Source organism: Haliotis rufescens, unplaced genomic scaffold (genome assembly GCF_023055435.1).
Source record: "Haliotis rufescens isolate VD_foot unplaced genomic scaffold, xgHalRufe1.0.p SCAF_31, whole genome shotgun sequence".
Classification (NCBI taxonomy): domain Eukaryota; kingdom Metazoa; phylum Mollusca; class Gastropoda; order Lepetellida; family Haliotidae; genus Haliotis; species Haliotis rufescens.
The window spans coordinates 3,435,060-3,453,681 of NW_025964013.1; the positions used below are offsets into that span (position 1 = coordinate 3,435,060).

Sequence of the window (18,622 nt, forward strand, 5' to 3'; positions counted from 1 at the left end):
ATAGTATGTCAATTAGCAAGGATAAGTACAAGTATAATCTTATAATGTTTTTCAGTGGGTTCAGTGACACCTGTAACACATTTCTCCACAACTCCAAACCGCAATCCAGGTATACAGTTTCTTAAACGCTTGGAAAATGTCAATTTGTGTTAAGAAATCAGTAACTGGAAACATTATTCATAATAGTACACCTCCATTACATGAATGGTTATACATTACTCTATACCTGTATAATGTTTGTGCTATTAACTGATCTGATGAACAGTTCGTGTTAACTGAACGTATTCCAATCTCTACCTTTGAGGACATGGGTCTTGGAGTGTTCAAATATTGCCACATGAATCATTTGTATAATACGAGCATGTATATAGACACACATTGGAGAGAATTGTGACGAAATCAGAAGAAGTGTGCTTTGCACTAAATGCACCAATTACATGTTTAAACAAATTTTACATTCAGAAAAATATGTATTTGAGTCATCCTGTGCAACTGTCAACTGGTCCCTAGCTGAGACAGCGTGCGTGAAGAAAGGCACCGCCATATTCACCTTCTCTGATGTAGCGACATCAATTGGCAGCCTTGCCTTGAGGAAAGCTCAAGCGGAACATGGAACTATATGGGTCAATATGGACATTAATGGTAATGTCGTGTCGCAGTTTCCAAGAGGGCTTGATACATTTTATCAATCTTTATTGAACATGAATTTATCATCTCAAAGATGAAATTCAAATGCTATACATGGGTAAACCGTAAAACGAATTCAAGGTTTGGAATGTCAAGCATGTGCCATGTGTGTGGCGTATTTAAGGGAGGAGGGGGTAGGGAAGACAGGATGAATGCAGTAAACTGACTAAGATAATGACACCTTCACTTATGCAATTGTATCAGGGGATTGAGTCATCCCACAGATCACATCCTTACCTTGTCAGTTTGCTGACGGGATTAACCTCTTTGGTCATGTGGACAAGGCGTCCGACCTCGGATCAGAAGCTCCGTGGTTCGATTCCTATCACTGGACTCGGAAATTGTATGGCCGCGGCACAATTATGGTGACTTACGACATGCTTATCACAATTCAACAGGTACCTGCTACACCGCAGTGGGCGACAGCATGACCTTCAACAGCACCAGCTGCAGTGACAACAACCACTACCTTTGCACATCGCGATCGAGTACAAACAGCAGTGAGTACACAGGCAATGTTCATAATACCCCTTTGGATGTTTCTGTTTAAATACGTTATGGAGGGTTACATAATGAATACTCAACTACAGTTCTATTCTCTGTTGTGAAGGAGTAGTCTTAGTGATATTAGTAATGCCGGTACCATGACCAGTGCGTTATACGGACAATCTCACTCGAGTATCTTTTGGTGTCAAATATATCAACACAAGTCGATGTTTGAACCTCCGATTCTGCAAAGCATTGTGACGCAATTTAATTGTACCGATATCTCCAAGAAGATATCGTTTGATCTCAATCAAGCGACATCTGTGAAAACCAGTTTTGGCGATAAATTGAAAAGGTATTGGTATAATACGTTACGGTAGCAAATGCGTTTCATGTCACTGTCAGTAGCCCTGCACCATGACTGTGGAATATATTTATTTTATGAAAAGAAAAAATCGAGAAATGTATACAAAAGCAAGTCTAGCCAGCTCTAACTAGCTCTATTCCACATGATATCAGCATAGGGAAAATCATTATTTTTATTTTTAGAGTCGAGAAGGGCATTGTTGTGATTTAAGATTTCATAGACTAAATGTTAGTCTACACTGTCAGTTGATCAGTAAAATATGAAACTTGAAACAGTTTATGAAAGACATGATTCGGACAGATAAACTTTCAGGGGGTACATGAACAGATGGAATTAAGTGCATCAAAATTGCAAACATGTATGTCTGTACATTGACAGGTTCTGAGTGGTACATACCCTGTCCAAACGACTCTTCTAACAAAGGTAATCTCTGTCTTTCGTTTTTGGTCTTGATAAATGTGAATTTGCGTTTTGTTATTGTAATGCAGGTGCTTTTTTACCTTTACAATGTGAGGTGACATAGCTCTTCCAGTAAAGTGATATCGCGTTAAGACCGTGGTCAACACCATGATATTCATCAGGTTCCTTTGCACACACACACACACACACACACACACACACACACACACACACGCACGCACGCACGCACGCACGCACGCACGCACGCACGCTAGCACGCACGCACGCACGCTAGCACGCACGCTAGCACGCACACACACTCACACTCACTCACTCACTCACACAAACACACGTGGAATAGCCTATTTATTTGTACATCTAGTGTACACATTGTGCTATGTTCAGGAAACAATCGCCATTTGTGTTGTTAAACTTTGCTGCCTATTTTTAGAATGTCGACACATCTCTACCGAATAAATCAACATATACGTAGAAATACCACGCAGCTGTAAGAACACAACGACGCGGTTTCGTTTTCACTTTATTTGACACATACCCTGAAACCGCCTCGTTGATGCAGTGAAATGCGGAACAGCATGTGACAGAGAAGATACGATTCGAGGTCATAGATATGTATATCCACACTTATTATTGTCGAGATTTATTTAACTTCCTTGAGGTTCAGTTTTCTCGGGAGGATATTAAACCTATCTTGTTTGAAAATATAATTATATGTAAACATTATAAGATATATGTCAAAATATATTAATGCCTACGTTGCTTCTGTATTAAACTGGAACAACCTGTCCCTGGCATATAAAGTTGTATTAGATAGTTTTTTTTATGGATTGCAATGATGCCTGAACGCAGCCTTACAGTTTGATAAGGAAAATCATAATGACATGTTTTTGACAGATGATTGAAACCCCAATTAATATTGACGAGCCCGTGTGTGAGGTTGAATTAACATGTGAGCCTGTCACACACTTTTCATACAGTTGTACTCCCGAAATGGATGTGAAACAATTTTAATCATTTTATATATACTCTTCAAAAAGAGAAACGCAATACGGATATTTTTTGCCATAAAAGCAATATTAGCGGACCAAGAGGTGCAAAATGAAGAGGTTTAATGTGTTATAGTGTCAGTGACACATGTCCCGGATCAAAATGATCACATCAAGGACATGCAAACCATTAGTCGGGAAACACGTACGATTCGGATAAACGAACCCAGTGCATTAACAAAAAGGGCCATGGAGATGCGCGTACTGCACCTACAGCAGCACTATGAACGGTATTAAAGTGCAAGGTTTTTGATTACCTGGCATCTGCGTCAATAGAACCGTGACAGTTCAACCACATGCCTAGATTAACAGAAGTGCAAAGAAATAAAGTCATACGCCGCTTGAAAGCAGGGGAATCCCGATCAGCTGTAGCCAGTGTTTTCAATGTAGTGACCAGCACCATCACAAAGCTATGGGATCGGTTTCAACAGCATAGGTCAACACGTGATCGGCTAAGATGGGGACGACCAAAGGTAACCACCACCACCACAAGGCAACGGTTTATTCCAGCAGGACAACGCTTGACCACATACAGCACGGATCACAAGAGCCTGTCTACACAACAACAACGTTGATGTTCTTCCCTGGCCCTCCATATCCCCGGATTTGAACCCGACAGAGCACCTGTGGGATGAATTAGAGAGACGGCTACGCCGACGTCAACCACAACCCAGACGTTGCAGCAGTTGGCTTTTGCGCTGCAGGCAGAGTAGGCTACCATTCCCCAGGATGTGATTCGCTTACTCGTCTCTTCCATGGGCAGGAGATGTCAGGCCGCTATCGATTCCAAAGGGGGACATACGCGTTATTTAAGGCTGATCTTCACCTTGGACTTTTCCTATGTACCGATAACTGAGATGACTACAATCACCAAGTGTTCTCTCAACAACATTTTTGCTCAATACCTTGCACTGTTCCTCGTATAAATGTATTTTCCTACCTCACAAAAATCTAGCTTTGCGTTTCTTTTTTTGAAGAGTATATATATGTTCTACTGTCGCAGTTGCTAATACTTATAGTAATTTTTTAAATGTAATTTTCTTCCTAGTATTGAATCATGGTTGTAAACAATTGTAAGATATAGTTATAATACTACATTTTATGCACCCGATATGTTACCTAGGGTTGTGTGTTCACTATTGCATGCTATGTATCCAGGTATTACGCCAGCTATCTTCGTCGCTGTGATGTCGGCCTTCATGTTATCATAGCTCACTCTTTCACAAAACGGTACGACAGTTATTTTCGTGATTTTTTTATTCGTGGTCATGTCAACGGAAATTGATAGATTAATCGACCACTCAATCAAGTTAGAAAAACTGGTAGTTGTTCCATTACACATACAGACACTCTCGCAGCTCAGAAGCAGCGTCAAGAAACTCTGTATCACTTACCTGGAACATCTGTTTCATGAATACCTTTCCTACAGTCCTAACTACATGGGGCGGTGTGGTAGCCAAGTGGTTAAAGGCGCTCGTGTTTCGATAAAAAAACGGGTTCGAATCCCCATATAGGTACAATGTATGTATTACAAAACGGTGTGAAACCATATTCACTCTTATCTTTCAGGACGAAACGTGATGGAATTACTGGAAACGTAGAACCACCCTATGTACGCATGTTCCGTGAAAAGGACACTCAAATCCTTCACAAAATAGCGATTAACGAATTTGTTAACTGATAGTTTCGAATCATCCTGAACAGTATGTTTTCGCCGCAGTTCGCTTTGCAGAGGCGTGTATTGATCCCATCGTGTTCGAATCCACGATTACCACTTTGGAGAAACAAACAAGCTTGTTAAGTTATAGGGTATGTTCATTGGGTCTTCAAGTGTACATTTGTCAATAAACTCAATGAACAACATATAATTTGTTATTCGGTTGTTGGTGTTGTCGAATTGATTATACGTTTGATAAGAATATAACAGCAAGGTGTCAAATTGGTTGTGATCCACTCAAGTAGCCACATAGGTGGGACATGAAGGGTGGTGCATTGACTGTGAAGGGACAATTTATGGAGTATTGCAATGAGCAATTTTTAGTGAGGTACAGTAGGAGCTATTTTTATGATAGGACAGTGGCTATAATTAGCCATTTAAATGGTAGTGTTTTGACAGTAGGAGCCATTTGAAGGAAACTTCATTGGAAGGAGGAACATTTGCAGGGCAGTGTATTGACTGTAAGGAACTATGTATAGAACAGTGCATTGGTTATACCGAACTATTTATAGAACAGAGCTTAGACATGAGGAACCATATACAAGACGGTACAGAAGGAGCCATATAAGGATAGTGCATGGATAGGAGCCATGTATAGGAACGTGCTTTGACATGAGGAGCCATCTATAGGACATCGCATAGACATGAGGAGCCATTTATATGACAGGACAGTGACTATAATTAGCCATTTGAAGAAAGATTCATTGGAAGGAGGATTGGTTGGTTTGGTTGGTTTGTTGTTTAACGCCGCACTCAGCAATATTCCAGCTATATGACGGCGGTCTGTAAATAATCGAGTCTGGACCAGACAATCCAGTGATTAATATCACGAGCATCGATGCACGCAATCGGGATTGATGGCATGCATCAACCAAGTCAGCGAGCCTGACCACCCGATCCCGTTAGTCGCCTTTTACGACAAGCATAGTCGCCTTTTACGGCAAGCATGGGTTGCTGAAGACCTATTCTATCCCGGAATCTTCACGGGAAGGAGGAACATTTACAGGACACTGTATTGACTATAAGGAACCATTGATTTGGCAGTGTATTGACTGTAAGGAACCATTGATTTGGCAGTGTATTGACTGTAAGGAATCATTGATTTGGCAGTGTATTGACTGTAAGGAACCATTGACTTGGCAGTGTATTGACTCTAAGGAACCATTTATACGACAGTGCATTGGCTGTAAGGAACCATTGATTTTGCAGTGTATTGACTGTAAGGAACCATTTATACGACAGTGTATTGACTGTAAGGAACCATTGATTTGGCAGTGTATTGACTGTAAGGAACCATTCATACGACTATGTATACCGAACTAGTTATAGAACAGTGCATAGACACGAGGAGCCATGTTTAGGGTGGTACATTTACAGAATGAGCCATTTATAAGACGGGGCGGTGACTGTAATCAGCCATTTAAAGGGTAGTGTTTAGACAGGAGAAGCCATTTAAAGAAACATTCATTGGAAGGAGAAACATTTACAGGACACTGTATTGACTATAAGGAACCATTGATTTGGCAGTGTATTGACTGTAAGGAACCATTGATTTGGCAGTGTATTGATTGTAAGTAACCATGGATTTGGCAGTGTATTGATTGTAAGGAACCATTGATTTGGCAGTGTATTGACTAAAAGGAACCATTGATTTAGCAGTGTATTGATTGTAAGGAACCATTGATTTGGCAGTGTATTGACTGTAGGGGACCATTGATTTGGCAGTGTATTGACTGTAAGGAACCATTGATTTGGCAGTGTATTGACCGTAAGTTACCATTGATTTGGCAGTGTATTGATTGTAAGGAACCATTGACTTAGCAGAGTTTTGACTGTAAGGAACCATTGATTTGGCGGTGTATTGACTGTAAGGAACCATTGATTTGGCAGTGTATTGATTGTAAGGAACCATTGATTTGGCAGTGTATTGACTGTAGGGGACCATTGATTTGGCAGTGTATTGACTGTAAGGAACCATTGATTTGGCAGTGTATTGACCGTAAGTTACCATTGATTTGGCAGTGTATTGATTGTAAGGAACCACTGGGTTAGCAGAGTTTTGACTGTAAGGAACCATTGATTTGGCGGTGTATTGACTCTAAGGAACCATTGACTTGGCAGTGTATTGACTGTAAGGAACCATTGATTTGGCAGTGTATTGCTTGTAAGGAACTATTGATTTAGCAGTATATTGACTGTAAGGAACTATTGATTTGGCAGTGTATTGACTATAAGGAACCATTTATACGACAGTGCATTGGCTATACCGAACTAGTTATAGAACAGTGCAAAGACACGAGGAGCCATGTATAGGGTGGTACATTTACAGAATGAGCCATTTATAAGACGGGGCGGTGACTGTAATCAGCCATTTAAAGGGTAGTGTTTAGACAGGAGAAGCCATTTAAAGAAACATTCATTGGAAGGAGAAACATTTACAGGACACTGTATTGACTATAAGGAACCATTGATTTGTCAGTGTATTGACTGTAAGGAACCATTGATTTGGCAGTGTATTGATTGTAAGTAACCATGGATTTGGCAGTGTATTGATTGTAAGGAACCATTGATTTGGCAGTGTATTGACTGTAAGGAACCATTGATTTAGCAGTGTATTGATTGTAAGGAACCATTGATTTGGCAGTGTATTGACTGTAAGGAACCATTGATTTGGCAGTGTATTGACTGTAAGGAACCATTGATTTGGCAGTGTATTGACCGTAAGTTACCATTGATTTGGCAGTGTATTGATTGTAAGGAACCATTGACTTAGCAGAGTTTTGACTATAAGGAACCATTGATTTGGCGGTGTATTGACTGTAAGGAACCATTGATTTGGCAGTGTATTGACTGTAAGGAACCATTGATTTTCATTGTATTGACTGTAAGGAAACATTTATAGGGCAGTGCATGGGAATCACTTTCAGAAAGTGTGTACATTCGTAGTCATAAAACCACGTGGCAACTAAACAAACATATCTCTCACGAGCAAGTGGCAAGAGTTGCTTGTTGGAATGTTGCAATGTCTGAGACACTTCTATGAAATAGGTCATTTCTTTTCGAGGAAACATACCTAACTTGAAACTGAAAACTAATGCTTTAAACATTTCCTCACGACAATATGCTTTAAACTGGCAACGCCTACTTTATTGACTACATTGTTGTCATACATATAAATAAACGTAGGACGTGCCTTGAATAGTACGCCGTCCTTCATAAAACACAGTTCTCTTCGTAACAACCGTTTCTCTTCATGACATCCGTTTCTCGTCATAACACTCGTTTCCCTTTAACAAATCCGTTTCACTTCATAACTCTCGAGTCTCTTTATAATAATCGTTTCCTGTCATAACACTCATTTCTCCTCAAAATACCCGTTTCTCTTCATAGTACTGTGCAGCTTACATTAGTCTTTCTAGATAGATAAAGAGATTCACCGGTTGATTTATATCCTGGAAAAATAGAGACATACTTATTTGGATTACACTCTAGAGCTTTCACTCATGATAAAAACACCGAAACGACGTTGATTGTAAATATAGGAGATTTCGAAACAATTCTGTGTCCCTACCAGGAAGACGTGTCACCATTACACCTCTCTTACACGGAAACACACTTTTGCACGTACACGGCACATGGAGGATGGTGGGCACAGTTCTGTCTCCTGTTCACTCTGCTACCCTTGTACGCTTTGTGTTGATACTGATGATGCTGGATAGTTCTCAGCAACTGGCAGGTAGGTTGTGTACATACAACACGACTATTGTGGTTATGCTTATATTTAGATTACGGCTGTGTAGTGGCAAGAGAATTGTGTTGCAAAATAGGGCGATGCAGGTATCCGTAGTGCGATGACATATTGCGATGTAGAGGGAGCTGAAGTGTTTGACAGTGATTGACACATGCAGATCCTATTTTCTACAAATTAAACTAAATATTACTCAGCATGGTCAGTTCCCGTCATTTTGTTGTCATGGATACAGAGGAGATAACAACGTGAGAGAACATATATCACCTCCGCGTGTCAGCCGTTTTGTCAATCAATTTCAAAGGGAAAGATCATTTGTGATTGAATCTATATGTAGATGCTGGGTGACATGATACACACAGTAACGGATTGCAGTATGCCGGTAATGCAGTGCTGTCCTGATCGTAATGCTATTGTGTAAACATCACTGATCAGCTGTTGACAAGGCTGTATGGATAATCAACTGATGATACGACTGTATGGGCGATCATATGACGGCAAGGCAGTATGCGTGATCAACTGATGACAGGCTGTATGGGTGATCAACTGATGATACGACTGTATGGGCGATCAACTGATGATAAGACTGTATGGGTGATCAACTGATGATAAGACTGTATGGGCGATCAACTGATGATAAGACTGTATGGGTGATCAACTGATGATACGACTGTATGGGCGATCAACTGATGATAAGACTGTATGGGTGATCAACTGATGATAAGACTGTATGGGTGATCATATGACGGCAAGGCAGTATGCGTGATCAACTGATGACAGGCTGTATGAGTGATCAACTGATGACAGGCTGTATGCGTGATCAACTGATGATACGACTGTATGGGTGATCAACTGATGACAAGGCTGTATGGGTGATCAACTGATGATAAGAGTGTATTGTTGATCAAATGATCATACGACTGTATGGGCGATAAAATGATGGCAAGGCTGTGTGAGTGATCAACTGAGGATACGACTGTATGGGTGATCAGCTGCTGACAAGGCTGTATGGATAATCAACTGATGATACGACTGTATGGGTGATCAAATGACGGCAAGGCTATGTGGGTGATCAACTGATGATAAGAGTGTATTGTTGATCAACTAATCATACGACTGTATGGGCGATAAAATGATGGCAAGGCTGTGTGAGTGATCAACTGGGGAAACGACTGTATGGGTGATCAAATGTTGACAAGGCTGTGTGGGTAATCAACAGATGACAAGGCTGTATGGGTAATCGACTGACGATACCACTGTATGGGTGATCAACTGATGACAAGGCTGTCTGGGTAATCCACTGATGACAAGGCTGTGTATGTGATCAACTGATGACAAGGCTGTATGAATGATCAACTGATGACAAGGCTTTATGGGTGATCAACTGATGATACGACTGTATTGGTGATCAACTGATGACAAGGCGGTATGGGTGATCACCTGATGACAAAGCTGTATGAGTGAACATCTGATGATACGACTGTATTGGTGATCAACTGATGACAAGGCTATGTGGGTGATCAACTACTGACAAGGCTGCATGAGTGATCACATATGAGAAGGCTGTATGAGTGATCATCTGATAATACGTCTGCATTGGTGATCAGCTGATGACAAGACTGTGTGGGTAATCAACTGATGATACGACTGTATGGGTGATCAACTGATGACAAGGCTGTATGGGTGATCAACTTATGACAAGGCTGTATGAGTGATCATCTGATGATAAGGCTGTATGAGTGACCAACTGACAAGACGACTGTATGGGTGATCGACTGATGATAAGACTGTATGGGCGATCAACTGATGACAAGGCTGTATGGGTGATCAACTGATGGCAAGGCTGTATGGGTGATCAACTGATGACAAGGCTGTAATGGTGATCAACTGATGACAAGGCTGTATGGGTGATCAACTGATGACTAGGCTGTATGAAGGTGAACTGATGATATGACTCTATAGGTGATCCACTGATGATATGACTGTATGGGTGATCAACTGATCATACGACGTTATGGGTGATCAACTGATGACAAGGCTGTATGCGTGATCAACTGATGACTTGGCTGTATGAAGGTGAACTGATGATATGACTCTATAGGTGATCCACTGATGATATGACTGTATGGGTAATCAACTGATGACAAGGCTGTATGCTTGATCAACTGATGACTTGGCTGTATGAAGGTGAACTGATGATATGACTCTATAGGTGATCCACTGAAGTTACGACTGTATGAGTGATCAACTGATGACAAGGCTGTATGGGTGATCAACTGATGTCAAGACTGTGTGGGTGATCAACTGATGGTACGACTGTATTGGTGATCGACTGATGATAAGACTGTATGGGTTATCAACTGATGACAAGACTGTATGGGTGATCCACTGATGACAAGACTGTATGGGTGATCAACTGATGACAAGGCTGTATGCGTGATCAACTGATGACTTGGCTGTATGAAGGTGAACTGATGATATGACTCTATAGGTGATCAACTGACGATAAGACTGTATGGGTGATCAACTGATGACAAGGCTGTATCGGTGATCAACTGATGACAAGGCTGTATGTGTGATCAACTGATGGCTAGGCTGTATTAAGGTGAACTGATGATATGACTCTATAGGTGATCCACTGATGACAAGGCTGTATGTGTGATCAACTGACGATAAGACTGTATGGGTGATCAACTGATGACAAGGCTGTATCGGTGATCAACTGATGACAAGGCTGTATGGGTAATCAACTGACAATACGACTGTATAAATGATCAACTGATGACAAGACTGTAGTGGTGATCAACTGCTGACAAGGCTGTATGGGTGATCAACTGATGACAAGGCTGTATGGGTGATCAACACTACTATCACGAATGTGATGTCGTAATGAAGACGATATTCTACTGAGGTTAATACATTTATTTTCTTACTGTGGTTTTCTTAAGGGGGGAAATGTAGAATATTACATCAGTATCTGTTTGATATTTTTCAAATATTCGCCACATATTACATTCTGAAAGTGTTTACCAGGGACCGGGTGTGCCAAGCTCAGTGTATGATTCTGACATGAAGAGTATAGATGTGGAACATTTTCAATGTGCATTATATGTATTTCTTGTTTTTGTTTTATGGTGGCGAAACAAATAACTGTTCTTGTGTACCCATGCCTTACACTGCTGTACTGACCTGAACCAATTGACTTGAACCTATTGTCTCAACAATATTCCATATACCGAAAATGCGACATATATTTTATGTTGTTCATGAAATGCATATTTCATGATGTAGTAATAATGAGACGCACTTTTCGAGCTCACGAACTGTTCCGTATTATGCATCCCTATAATATCAACTGCTGTTCAGCGCTGTCTGAAAGTCGTGTGTTTCCATTGTGTTATTATAGAAAGGCCGAGTTTCCATGGGTCCTGCCTGCCTGCAAACGCAGCCATGGCCAAGAAACACTGCGAGGAGAAAAGCGGAATCATGTTCACCATTGATGATTTGAGGATGGTCTATGGTCTCCGTATCATGGAGTCAGCGATAGAGGACCTGGGAGATATATGGATGCTTAGTAATGGTACATGCTGATGAGATAGAATTCTTATTATCACATCCTTCATTTTTTATGTGTTTACTGCTTTGGATAAATAGTATCGTTGATGATAAATACAAATAAGGCTGTCAAATAATATACTCGACTGTTAAAACAACAAGATATGCCAAAAACATAAGTTTGAATAAAAATATGGATAACAAAAGGTTTGAGTTAAACCTAAACTAATGACAGTTTGACGTAATACGATACGCTGGCTGTGGTAGATTATAAATAAAAGAAATAATTCTCAAGCTACACAATTCGTTGATATTAACGCTTTGTTACCTTTTTTTTATCTGAACGTGAGAGGCACGCGTGAAACTGTTGTAAACTCTTACCGTAATTAGCCCAAGCTGCGGTTTTTTTTACAATGCTGCGGCTCTTTTACAATGCTGCGGCTCTTTTACAATGCTGCGGCTCTTTTACAATGCTGCGGGTTCTTTTACAATACTGCGGGTTCTTTTACAATGCTGCGAGTTATTTTACAATGCTGCAAGTTCTTTTACAATGCTGCAGGTTCTTTTACAATGCTGCAGGTTCTTTTACAATGCTGCAGGTTCTTTTACAATGCTGCAGGTTCTTTTACAATGCTGCAGGTTATTTTACAATGCTGCAGGTTCCTGCACTGAAGGTGACATCTACGGGAATTTACACGGATGTTGCAAGTCTGCGGGAAATGGTATGTACCCTTGGTTGGTTCATTTACATATAAATACAATGGTTGCACTATGTATCTTTTGATATACCTGTAATCCCATACTACGCCAAGTAGTGTTCTTGTAACAGTCAGTTATATACATAATTATTGTGGGGCCTTCGCTCGCTACGCACTAGACCCCGGGTTTGATACCACACGTGGGTATCCTTGCGCGAAGATCGTTTCAGATGTCACCGCCTTGATGTTGCTGTAAGATTGCCAACGGTGGCCTAGAATACTACTGGTTACTGGTTAGAATTATACATGTAAACACCCGAAACATAAAATTTGACACATGCACGTGATTTACATGGAAGCTATTGTATCTATAAGGAGAAATGGACACGAAAATTGACAAGAAAACTCCTTTGGTTTTGCTTTTACAGGTTCGAGAGGCGTTAACGCTTTCACAGCAGTCACCTGTAAGGAATTGCGTCATTATGTTTGCAGAATGAAAAGCAGTAAGTATACTTTATTTAAAGTGATAAATATACTGTGTTTGCTACTGATCCTTTAGAGTATTGTGTGTTAAGTTTGTGAGGGAGCACGAGTGGCTCCGCAATTCGTCGTGCAGAGTTGTGTCCCTTGTGTAACTTTGACTGTGGATGCGAATCCCGGCTCGGTTGTGCTTCTAGGTTTGTCCGTACTCGTGGGTTTCACCATAGTGGTAAGTTTGGGATTTCCTCCAACACTAAGCTGACACGACGTGATATGACTGGAATAAGGTTCAACCTCACTCACATCGACTTTGAAATTGTGTTAACATTCAGTGGGTACCTTATGCTGTGTGCTCTCATTTATTGATTCACGCTAGATTTGCCCCTTTTATCGGATCTATTCTACATCTGTTTCCAAGTAACGTCTTGTCAGACGATTCACGTTGGATTTGTTCGTTTGTTACACTCAGCAATATTCCAGTTATATGTCCACGACCTGCAGATATTCAAGTCCGGACCAGACGAACCAGTGATTGATACTGTGATCACAGTGCCATCGGGATACGTCTAAACGCAATGAATTAGGCCACCCAGCCTGACCACCCAGTGTAGCATGTAGGTCGCCTCGCCTGATGTGCGTTGTTGGCTGGGGATGAATTCTAACCCGGTATTCCTACGGGAATGAACTGTACCGTGGTTTAATGAACTGTACCATGGTTTAATGAACTGTACCATAGTTTAATGAACTGTACCGTGGTTGAATGAACTGTACCATGGTTTAATGAACTGTACCTTGGTTTCATGAACTGTACCATGGTTTAATGAACTGTACCGTGGTTTCATGAACTGTACCGTGGTTTAATGAACTGTACCATGGTTTAATGAACTGTACCTTGGTTTAATGAACTGTACCGTGGTTTAATTAACTGTACCATGGTTTAATGAACTGTACCGTGGTTTAATGAACTGTACCTTGGTTTAATGAACTGTACCTTGGTTTAATGAACTGTACCGTGGTTTAATTAACTGTACCTTGGTTTAATGAACCGTGTACATACATGCCCTGATTATATTGAGCACAACATCGTCATCGAACTTATGGTTTAGAACAATTAACACATTGCACTGCATTTTCAGCTGGTCAAGTGTTTCACAGAAACGGTAAGTATGGACGTAAAAGAGTTGCATATCCTCATAAACTGATCACCATGTGTTAGTCAGTTTAAGCTGCTATTCATATACAAAAAGTAATTCATAATGAACAAAAGCTTCCGTTGTAAATATGTGATATATAATCTTGCCAGTCAGCTGATGGAGCCTTTTGTGTACCATATTTACTTTGCTTTTTTTTGGTTATTATTTCCTGTTTGTTAAAGGCATAAACGAAACGTATATCCCATGCAAGAAGGACATGTCTTCACCAGGTAGGCATAATTAAACATTTGCCCGTGTCACAATGTACAAACTGTAGACTTGGCGGTCGGGTAGCCTAGTGGTTAAAGCGTTCGCTCGTCACGCCGAAAGCCCGGGTTCGATTCCCGACATGGATACAATGTGTGAAGCCCTTTTCTGGTGTCCCCCGCTGTTTTATTGCTGGAATATTGCTAAAAGCGGCGTAAAACCATACTCACTCATATACTTACGATATTTGTTTTTATTCAAACCTTTTACCTGACTCGTTTGGCAGGTTGTTGTGGTATTAATGTACAAATCGGTGCTTGTGATGTATAGTATGTGTGAGCACACGATCGAAGGGTTTGAAAGTTTATTAATTGCGATTGTATGATTCCACTGTTTCCCCAAATAAAAGCTACAAAACTCATCCCATATCTAATAGAAATATCTGCTAAAAGCAGAGTCGAATGTGCGATTCCGACTTTATCATGAACATGTGTTTATTAATCACTATCACATAGAGATGTTACCAGGTGTTAGCACCAACGGTAGCACCCGTCACAAACACATGCAAAGGCAAGTCAAGGCCAATGATGGCTTCACAGTATCACATATAGAAAACACTGATACTCTGACATAGCTTATGAGAACAACTGTCTTCTACGTGGCTATTAGTAAAGATGAGTAATCTTGTATGTTTTTTAGTCACACAATACCTGTGGTGACATTGTCACAAAGACAATGTATCATGTATAACGACTCTATACATGTATATTACCTTTACTGTTACGTCATGTAATGCCCAAACTAATATATCAGTCTTGTTGTATATTCATTTATTCTGATACCAGTATGCATATATAGATTACATACTTCGAATGAGGGGGCACGGGTGGCCGAGTCGTCTAAGCCGCCGCGTTTCGCTGTGCGGAGTTGCGTCCCATGGGTACGCCAGAAGCCTATGATTGTGGGTTCGAATGTGTTGGACCCGATTATGTTTCTAGGTTTGTCAGAACCATACCCGTGCTCGTAGGTTTCACCGAAGTGGTGAACGTCTGAGACCTGCATCACTTCGGGCTTTCCTCCCACATTAAGCTGGCACGCCGTGATATAACTGGAATACTGTTAAAAGCGGCGTTAAACCTAACTCAGTCACTCACTTAGAATGAGTATATCCTAAAAGCTGAATTATTAATACACACTGAAACTTGGTGTAAATAACAACGTGAGTGAATACTAACATGATCAGGAGACTATTTGAGATCATTGAAACATAACAATATATAGCTATTTCAGCTACTGTCGTCATCATCGTCGTGGTCGTCACGGTGGCGGTGGTGCTGGGTTTCATTCTCGGTGGATGTTGCTTATTCAAGTGGTACGGATGACATTTCTTACTGAATCACACATACACAAATCCATTTGATTTTTTAAGCAGATTATTATGTTTCTGGATTATGAAGATATTCTGATCTTTCAACTGACAAGTTGTATTTTTTACATTAGTAATTATGCAACATGTTGATGACGTGTGACACGACGTTTCTGTTACTCTGCCGCAGCGTGACGAAACCGATCAAGTATGCAGTGAGAGTTCAGAGTGCCCTGTATCACCGGCATCACCCGGAACCTGGACCAGCCGCGGACGGACCGACCCAAGCAGCTGATATGTTAGCCAAACATGTGATCAACCTCAACAAAACATGAACAAAAAACTAGCTGCACATACACGCGTTGACGTCGAGTGCAACTACAAACTGCAATGGGCGTCAGAGTCGGGCGTCAGTGTTAGGTGTTAGTGTTGGGCGTAAGTGTCGGGCTCCAGTGTTGGGTGTTAGTGTTGGGCGTTAGTGTCGGGCTCCAGTGTTAGGTGTTAGTGTTGGGCGTTAGTGTCGGGCTCCAGTGTCGAGCGTCAGAGTCGGGCGCCAGTGTCGGGCTCCAGTGTCGGGCGCCAGTGTTGGGCGTTAGTGTCAGGCTCCAGTGTCGGGCGCCAGTGTTGGGCGTTAGTGTCGGGCGCCAGTGTTGGGCGTCAGTGTTGGGTGTTAGTGTTGGGCGTCAGTGTCGGGCTCCAGTGTCGGGCGCCAGTGTTGGGCGTTAGTGTCGGGCTCCAGTGTCGGGCGCCAGTGTTGGGCGTTAGTGTCGGGCTCCAGTGTCGGGCGCCAGTGTTTGGCGTCAGTGTCGGGCTCCAGTGTTGGGCGTCACAGTCTGGCGTCAGTGTTTGGCGTCAGTGTCGGGCGCCAGTGTTCGGCGTCAGTGTCGGGCGTCAGTGTCGGGCTCCAGTGTCGGGCGTCAGTGTCGGGCGCCAGTGTTCGGCGTTAGTGTCAGGCTCCAGTGTTGGGCGTCAGTGTCGGGCGTCAGTGTCGGGCTCCAGTGTCGAGCGTCAGTGTCGGGCGTCAGTGTCGGGCTCCAGTGTCGGGCGTCAGTGTCGGGCGTCAGTGTCGGGCGTCAGTGTCGGGCGTTAGTGTCGGGCGTTAGTGTCGGGCGTCAGGGTCGGGCTCCAGTGTCGGGCGTCAGTGTCGGGCGTCAGTGTCGGGCGCCAGTGTTTGGCGTCAGTGTCAGGCTCCAGTGTTGGGCGCCCCTGTCTTACAACATAATATATATAGCAATATATGGAGAATTTCACCCGAGATTATATCAAATATATCTACACGAGTAATCTGTGTCACAAGACGGAGTGTTGATATATTTGATATCAAAAGACACAAGGTCACCAAACATCATTCTTACAACTCTTACAGTTTTAGACAGTAATAAGAAGTGTCTTAAGTGTAAAAAGTACTGCTAACAGCTTCAGTGGCAGAGCCATTAGTGATGTCATCCGATTGTGATTTCATGGTAACAATGACGTCACAATGGTCTGCAAAGCATTGTGTTGCAATTGCATTGCAGCGGCAATTACAGTGTAGATATCGATTGACCAAACCCTAGGATATATCCTAGGGGCCCAGTTTTGGATGATAAAGTAAAAGAACAATTAGTAAGACCAGGCGAGCTCCAATTCGACATCGACAACTTGCAACTAATTTACTCTATGTGTTTTCGACTGTATTAAGACCAAGTAGTAACGGATGATAATTGACAAGTCTGGTAGAATCATCAGACATACATCATATTCGTGTACACCTGTGCACTTCCATTGATATATTTAACCCGTGCATTTCAGCACAGCAAGTTGTATTGCAACTGTTTTGACTATTTCGGTCAAATATGTTGTGAAAATATTGTGAAATTGTGTTAATATCCAGATACGTCTTTACATTCATTCCTTTGTTTGTTTGATATCATCTTGATGTGATGTTATAATCTTTCTCGGGCCATTGTCTTCAGTGTTTCCTCCTTTCACGAAAGAAAACTTTCCTTTGTTTGTTTGTTGTTTAACGCCGCACTCAGCAATATGCCAGTTATATGACGGCGATCTGTAAATAACCGAGACTGGACCAGACAATTGAGTGATTGACATCATGATAATCGATCTACGCAGTTGGGGTACGATGACATGCAATCAACTATGTCAGCGAGCCTGACCACCCGATCCCGTTAGTCGCATCCTAAGACAAGCACAGTCGTCTCTCATCAAGAAAGAACTGTATGCTTTGTCACCAGGATAACATGCAAAATGACAAACACAAAGGCAGCGCTTGTCAAAATTTTCATGTTATGTTTAAGTGAGCTGAAATGGGGTTTAACATTGTTTCACTATATAGCGACGTGCATGCACATGTGCGTGCGTGCGTGCGTGCGTGCGTGCGTGCGTGTGTTTGTTAAGACTTGTCGCTTTCTAGGTATGACGCGGCCATGGCATGGAATAACCGACCACGCGGTCTCCGTGCACGCACTCTATTGACTAGACCATGCAGGTATTATCCCTTCTAGGCATTAGAGCAAGCAAGTGGTCATGTTTACATGTGCAAGGAAGGCACGTAGTACATTGTATCATCAATAATTGTAATTACGTCCGTTTGTACATTAACACTATGTTAATGTTATACAATAACCAATATATATTTAATCTCGTGTCAAAGAA

The 18,622-nt window shown here is 41.7% G+C and overlaps 1 protein-coding gene across 4 annotated transcripts in view; it reads left to right on the forward strand.

The window, feature by feature from the left end:
* The window catches only part of LOC124136742, a 32,985-nt gene extending 14,363 nt beyond the window's left edge, over positions 1–18,622 (forward strand). Inside the window, exons 6-16 of one of the 4 annotated variants that reach the window (XM_046502740.2) lie at positions 56–109; positions 463–642; positions 1,086–1,187; positions 1,919–1,963; positions 11,878–12,051; positions 12,686–12,748; positions 13,153–13,227; positions 14,341–14,364; positions 14,580–14,627; positions 15,895–15,976; positions 16,161–18,622. In XM_046502740.2, coding sequence (XP_046358696.2) covers positions 56–109; positions 463–642; positions 1,086–1,187; positions 1,919–1,963; positions 11,878–12,051; positions 12,686–12,748; positions 13,153–13,227; positions 14,341–14,364; positions 14,580–14,627; positions 15,895–15,976; positions 16,161–16,305 — 992 coding nt within the window. In that variant the 3' untranslated portion in view covers positions 16,306–18,622. Of the gene's footprint in view, positions 1–55; positions 110–462; positions 643–1,085; positions 1,188–1,918; positions 1,964–11,877; positions 12,052–12,685; positions 12,749–13,152; positions 13,228–14,340; positions 14,365–14,579; positions 14,628–15,885; positions 15,977–16,160 lie in introns of all 4 variants that reach the window. The other 3 variants (XM_046502739.2, XM_046502741.2, XM_046502742.2) reach the window with 3 other exon arrangements.